General features: G+C 36.4%; 1 protein-coding gene across 2 annotated transcripts in view; it reads left to right on the top strand.

Annotated features, from left to right (window-relative positions):
- The window catches only part of LOC110021177 (kinesin-like protein KIN-14C), a 31,599-nt gene that overhangs the window by 20,945 nt on the left and 3,059 nt on the right, over positions 1-7,595 (top strand). The window contains exon 19 of one of the 2 annotated variants that reach the window (XM_020719573.1): positions 7,378-7,560. In XM_020719573.1, coding sequence (XP_020575232.1) covers positions 7,378-7,560 — 183 coding nt within the window. Of the gene's footprint in view, positions 1-7,377; positions 7,585-7,595 lie in introns of both variants that reach the window. The other variant, XM_020719572.1, reaches the window with a different exon arrangement.

Here is a 7,595-nt window from a genome sequence, read left to right as displayed (position 1 = left end):
CCCTAACCGTCAGATACAACCCTCAAAGGGAAAAATAGGATGCCGACAACTGTCCTCACAAATTGAAATCAGAAAATAATATAAGCTAACCCTAAGACACACAAACACATATAAATACTATTTTGATAAGGAGGAGAGGTGGTGTCCTTTCCTAATCGGGCGGCAACCCCAAAACACTTGGGGCCGGCCACCCCTCCAGTTTCAATTGAACTAGTTCCGGTTGCCCGGTTCAGTAGAGGTGGGAGTGGAATAACCCCCTTGTCATGCATAGTCTTAACTTAGATTGGTCTTCAAAGTGGAGCTACAAGCCATTCTATCATCATAAAGCATGCTCTTGCAGGATTAATCAAATTAGCAGTTTATTTTGGTAGCCATTATGTCATTTTTGCGGTAAAATACTATACAGAGATGGTTTATTACAAACATATTTGGGAAACTTGAAGCACTTAAAATTAAATTTGCATATAGTTATAAAGGAGTATTTCTTTATCAAAGGAAATATGCTATTGATCTTTTTGAAGAAACAAGTCACTTTGATTGCAAGTTTTCTGATATATCCATGGAGATTCTTACCATATTTAATGATGATGATGAATCTTTTCGTGATTCATCCCAATATATAAGGTTGGTAGGTAAACTTATTTATGTTATTATTACCTGACCTAACATTTCATTTACTGCCAGAGTGGCAAGTTATCTTATGAATCTTTAGATACATAAACTGGACTACTAGTAAAATACTACTGTATACTAAATCTAAGCATCTGAATTATGGAACATGGTCTTCTATTAATTATTTCAGCTCTTTGAAGATAATAAGTCAGTATTAAGATATTGCATCCTTACTAGAGGGAATCTAGTTATATGAAGAATCAAGAAATATGTTGTGATTATTAGATCAAATGTTGAAGCTAAATATAGAGCTATGATTCATTATTCATGTGAAGTGACATGGTTTAATATTTTTAGTATAGTTTGGTTTTCCTGGTACTCAACCCGTGCATCTATATTCCAACAATCTTGCCACCATTTACATTGTCAATAATTCTACTTTTTATGAGCGAACTAAACTCACAAAGGAGCTTAATATCACACAAATTATTTTACTTTCCAGGAAAGTTGTTACTTTCATATCTCTAGTTCAAAATAATTGGCTGTTATCTTAAAAAAAAGAATTGGAACACCTCTTTTTTGTTTAGGAGCTCATATATTTGTATGCGCAAGCTTTTGATGGTGGAGTTTTAAATTTTTAAGTAATATTTAGATAAGACTCCAACATTGAAAAGGAATTGTATTAAAAGTTTCAGGAAAGAAATTAGCCGAACATGTATTGAGGAAATTTTGGTCATTGGTTTAAAATCCATTGGTTTACTTTGAGATGAGTGCAATAGATGATGATTTGTATTAAGCATATCTTAAAGTAAATTTAACTGCTTTGAAATTCATCTTGATTAAAATTCATTCAAGATATCTAAGCTCAAATTTTTTTTGAAATTATATTTACATACTTTGTTTTATTATTTCCTATTAGGATTATTAGCCTAATTATTAGGCTAATTACTGTTACAACTATTATTAGCTTTTATTAGCTTCTTTATTTTCCGTTTCCTTATTTATGTATTTTCTCGTTGACTTATTTTTGTATTTCTGTCTTTCCTTTTTGTTTGAAACTTGTAATATATATTTATACCTCTCTTTCTATCTATAAAATTATCCTGCTCAATTTCAAAAGTTTATGTGTTATCAGAGCCTAGGATTGAAGCCTAACTGCTGTTGGGCATCTACTTAGCTGTCGTCATCTTCCCTGCAGTTTTTTTCCCTGCAGTCAGGGATGTTATAGACTAGCGAATTGCAGGTAATACAACACGATAAGAAATCGGTTCGCAACATTGAACCTACAGAAGTGATCGACAACAGCCTTGGCATTGTATATGTCTTCGTAGACAACAAAGGTGGTGTTGTGGGTCTCCTGGCTCGTCCTGTTTGGAATCCGAAGAAACACACCATTTTTTTTCAAAGACATCATACATCTCCTCACTGGATATGTTGAACGCATCTCCAAGCCAGGGCTGCACTCCCTCCGGTTCCCTGTTTTGGTTCCTCTATTCATCCATTGGCATCACTGCAGGCTTTCTTGTTCAGTCGGTTTCTGAAGGCCTTCCAACCACCGATTCTTGAAGGGTGACTGTCGCTCAGCTTGTCGACTGTCATTTTCAGTTGCCGGGTTTCTTGTCTGTCGGATGGATCTTCCTCTTGGATCGCTGGAGCTCCTCCCTGAGACCATTTCTATTCCCTCCAGGATTGCCCTATGTCTCATTAACCCAATTTCACATTTGGCTCAGTCAAGATCATGGCGGACTTCACCACCATCGAGCCTTCTCCCGATGTTGTACTTGAGTCCATCGAAGGATCGACAACGATCTCAATTCTTCCTAGATCGGAGGACCAGAAAAGCACATGAACTTCCCAATCACCACCCATAAACCAAGCGGATCTAATTTTCTCCAATGGTCCTAAGCCGTGTCTTTATTTCTAGAGTGACGCAGAAAATTCAGCTATCTCACGGGAATAATTCATGAACCTTCGAAAACTGACCCAACGTATGAAACATGCAGAGTAGAGAATTTCATGGTCATGTCGTGATTGATTAATTCCATGGAGACTTCGATTGGCTGTTCGTACCTCTTTTTTTCCCTTCCGCCAATGCCCTATGGACTGTAGTTCGAGACACCTACTCAAAAGTAGGGAACTCCAGCCAACTTTATGAGGTTTCCAAGAAGATCTGTGAGGCAAAATAGGAATCAAGGACAGTGACTCAGTACTACAATGATTTAGCGGCCTTATAGGATGGGTGCGATCTCTATTATGACTACACGTGAGAATCACTATCAAATTTTTTCCTTTTTCAAACAATCATAAAAAAAGATCGCATGTTCCAATTTTTGACGGGCCTTAACAAAGATCTTGATAAAGTCTGGGGTTGTGTCCTTGGTCGGAATCCCCTTCATTCTCTCATGCTGCTTTCATAAAAATTCGACGCGAAGAGAGCCAAAGAATTGTCATTCTCGGCACTTCCACTTCAGTCGAATCATCTGCGTTGTCACTAATATTATTCAACACTCGTCAAACCTTCATCGAGCCACCGGGTTCACTTATGATTACTGTCACAAACCCAACCATACTCAAGAAAAGTGTTGGAAACTCAATGGGAAACCAACATACAAACCTTCAACCAAATCCTCTCCTGCCACATGACCACATGACTCACTACGACATCTGTGTCTACTACGTTGCGACCAACTCCTAGTCGGAACACTTTGGAATCACCCGACTCTCTTAAAGAGTCAGATGGAGCAATTAATCAAACTACTTAAATTCAATCAGTTTACTTTCGGCCTAAACCTCCCACATTTGTCAAGGAATCACTCTTATGAAACACTTCTTTTTTTAGTCCATCGATCATTGATTCGGGTGCCACGTACTACATGATGGGGTGCTCTCAAGCTTTCTCAATATATTATCCGTGTTTTGGGAAAGATACATTTAAAATTGTCGATGATTTTTGTAATTCTATTGCTGGTAAAGGATCCCTTGTATTAACAACCGGTCTAACTCTGAAATTTGTGTTACATATCCCTCTATTAAAGTAACTTATTATCTGTTTGTAAGCTAACACATGACAGATTGCATTGCTAATTTTTCTTCGAATATTTGTGTCTTTTAGGATCTTTGTTCGGGGAGGATGATTGAAACTGCTAAAAGATTAGTTGGACTCTACTTCTTTTAAGAGAAAGATACAGAGAATAAGGACACTTCTCCCAGTAGTTGCAGTTTTTTTCGATCTATTGAATGACCTATTATGTTGTTGCATTATCGTTTGCGTTATCTCAGTTTTTCAGTATTTAAAACAATTGTATCTGTCGATATTTAATAATTAAAATTTTGCAACTTTAAATGTGAGATTTGCCAATTAGATAAACACATCACGTTTCTTATCTATTTCATCCTTACATGCCTTCCGCTCCCTTTTCTCTTATTTGCAGTGACTTCTGAGGACCCTCTTGCACTCTCAACTACACTAATAAACAATTATTTCTTAACTTCATTGATGATCACATTTGAATGATGCAAGTCTATATCTTAAAAGATAAATCTGAAGCCATTGTCATCTTAAAAAACTTTCACTTCTTCATTTTAATCCAATTCAAAATTTCTATTCAAGTTCTTCGAACCAACAATGTCCTTAAATTTTTTAATTCTATTTTAGGTGAGTTCTTGGTAAGTAAGGACATCCTCCATCATAGCTCATGCACGGACACGCCTCAACAAAATGAGTAAGGCGAGAAAAAAATATGACACCCTTCTCGAAGTAGCTGGCTCATTATGTTTCAATCTAATGTTCAAAAAAGGTTTTTGGAATGATATCGTGCTTACTGCCACCTTTCACATCAATAGAATTCCCACAAAAAATCATAACTTTAGAACTCTATTAGCCATCATGATGTCATGTTTTCCAACCAGTCTATCTTCACCACTCTTGAACTTAAAATTTTTAGGTGCACAACCTTTGTTCGGAACACTATCCCTAATCGTAGTAAGCTTAATCTATGGTCTATAAAATATGTCTTCCTCGGATATTTTGCCACTAAAAAAGGCTTCTTTGGATCCACCACCTACTAAACAACCAGAACCTCCTCCCATTCTTTGTGTCTATATTTGGCGCACTCATGTTCCCACTCTGGGGCCTGCTACTTCTTTACAGGACCTACAATTCACTTCGAGTGACATTCCCATAGTTGACACCACTCCAAATGAGGTGATTTCTTCTGTTGAGGTATGTGATCAAGCAAGCTCTCCTTATTCCATGGAAAAATATATCTCTTTTCACAGTATATCACAAACCTATAAAGCATTTGTTGTTGCCTTGATAGATCATCACCTCCCATCTACTATTGAAGCAGCATTAGCTAATCCTTTCTAGAAAGCTGCAGTAATAGATAAAATGAATCTTCTTTAGCGAAATCATTCATGGGATATTGTGGTCTTTCTCTAGGTAAGAAAGCAATAGGGTGCCACTGGATTTTAGCACCAAGTTTAACTCCAATGGATTCTTTGAACGCAACAAAACACAGTTGCCAAAAGCTACTCACAAATATACTGAGTTTATTATGAGGAGACATTTGCTCTGGCTGTTAAATTAAACACATTTCAGGTTATACTTTCCCTTGATGTGAATTTGGATTTACCCTTGCTCCAACTGGATGTCAAAATACTTTCTTAAATGGGAATCTTACAGAGGTGTACATTTGCCTCCCTCCAGGCTTTGACTCTACCGTTCCCCGAGGATAATTGTGTCGATTGCGAAAGTTTCTCTACAGACTGAAGTAATCCTAAAGGCCTGGTTCAACAAGTTCACAAAGGTGATAATATGTCATGATTTTTCTTAGGCCCAATCAATCAAATCATACTCTCTTTTTTCGGTATTCCTTCAGTGACAAAATTGCTTTCCTTATTGTCTATGTCGATGGTATTGTGCTTACAGGTGATAATTTACCAGTATTGTAGTCTCTGGAAGGTATTCTTGCTATTTCATTTGAAATGAAGGACTTGGGGTCACTCCAATGTTTCTTAGGCATTGAAGTTGTTCGGTCATCTCGAAGCATTTGCCTATCTCAACGCAAATATGTGCTTGATTTATTGACATAGACTATCCATCTCTTTTGCAAACCAATGGCGGCCCCAATGGATCCCAATGAGAAATTAGCTGATATTCCCAATACGGTTCCGGTGAGCAAGATTCGCTACCAACGACTTGTGGGGAAACTCATTTACTTTGCTCATACTTGCCCTGACATTTGTCATGCAGTAGGTATTGTGAGTCAATTCATGCATGATCCCTATAAACATCATCTTCGAGCTGTACACAAGATCTTTCACTACTTAGAAGACACGTCAAGCTCAGATTTATTTTTCTTGAGCCACATCTCTTGTTTTATTGTTATTTATACAGATGTGAACTGGGTCGGGTCTGTCCATGATTGACGATCCACCACAGGATATTGCTCGTTCGTGTAGGTAAATCTTGGCACGTAGAAAAACGAAAAACAGTCGGTTGTGGCCAATTGCAGTGTTGAAGCTGAATTTCGCTCGTCCTTAGGTATCCGTGAAGCTCTCTAGTTACACATCACACTCTGTGAATTGCGTAGGCCAGTTTATGCTTCTCTCAAGCTGTTTTGTGATAATAAAGTTGACATTAGTCTTGCCCATAATCCAGTCTAAGGTGATCAGAGCAGCATATGGAGATTGAGAGACTCTTGATTAAGTAAAAGCTCGATTCAGGAGAGATTTGTATTTCATTTATCCTATCCAATGGTCAATTAGCAAATATCTTTACCAAGCATCTTTCTCGGCCATTGTTTGACGACTTCAATTCCAAGTTGAATATGATAAGTTGAATATGATGAACATCTATGCTTCAACTTGAGTGGGAGTATTAGGATATTATCTTAATTATTAAGCTAATTGCTGTTGCAGTTATTATTAATTTTTATTTACTTCCTTTATTTTTCGCTTCCATATTTATGTATTTCTTAGTTGGTCTATTTCTGAATTTATATCTTTCCTTTTATTTGGATATTGTAATATGTATTTACATCCCTCTTCCTATTAATTAAATTATCTTGCTCAATTCCAAAAGTGTACATTACCAATTATTGTTTCCTTATTGTGTTCTCTTAATATGTTGAGACTTGTTTGGGATTGCTTTTGTTTTTTATTTTTATTTTTACTTTTATTTTAAAAATATTTTTGTTTAGTATGTTTATTTTGCATATTTTTATTTGATGTTTTAAAAAACATATCAACTTGTTTTTAATAACACTCAAAATAACTAGAAATTATTGTGAATGTTTTTAAAAACAACTGAGTTATACCATATCAAACATTTTGTTGTTTCAAATCAAATGGTAAAAAATAAAAAGAGTAGAAAATAGAAAGCAAAGGTGATTTCCCTTATTCAGTGGACCTCTTACAACTCAGTGGTACCTTTCCTTTCCTCTCAACATCCACAAAGTTGGATCACCTTATGAACTTGATAGCCTGTACTGCTAATAACGCCACCATTTTTTATCCATCACTGGGTTTGTTTGAGGAAAGGTATTTCAAGAAAAATCTAGTCGCACGATTTTGCATAAACTAGATAAGCAGCATACGTGACGTGACATTCATAATTATGGATAATTTAATCACATGTTTTTTTATTAGATGTGCAAATTGTTAACCATCATCTTTGTTCTTAGAAGGAAATTTTCCGATCTTATGTTTGGTTATGTTGTTCTCCTCGTGCGCAAATTCAGTTTTTGGTATTTACCGGAGCAGGTAACATCTCTGAAGGATACTATTGCTAGAAAAGATGAGCAAATTGAACAATTACAGCTGCTAAAAGATCTAAGATCTGAGTCTCCTGAAACCAACTCATTAAGAAAGACTTCTTCATTCAGCAGCAAAAATTCAGATGCTGTTTCTCAGTTGCCCGTTCTTAATGGAGGGAAGGTGGCCGAAAATGCTTGCGCCGATGATGACAATTTGGGCTCTGT

This window comes from Phalaenopsis equestris, unplaced genomic scaffold, assembly GCF_001263595.1.
Source record: "Phalaenopsis equestris unplaced genomic scaffold, ASM126359v1 Scaffold000123, whole genome shotgun sequence".
Classification (NCBI taxonomy): domain Eukaryota; kingdom Viridiplantae; phylum Streptophyta; class Magnoliopsida; order Asparagales; family Orchidaceae; genus Phalaenopsis; species Phalaenopsis equestris.
This window is presented reverse-complemented; position numbering and strand designations above follow the sequence as displayed.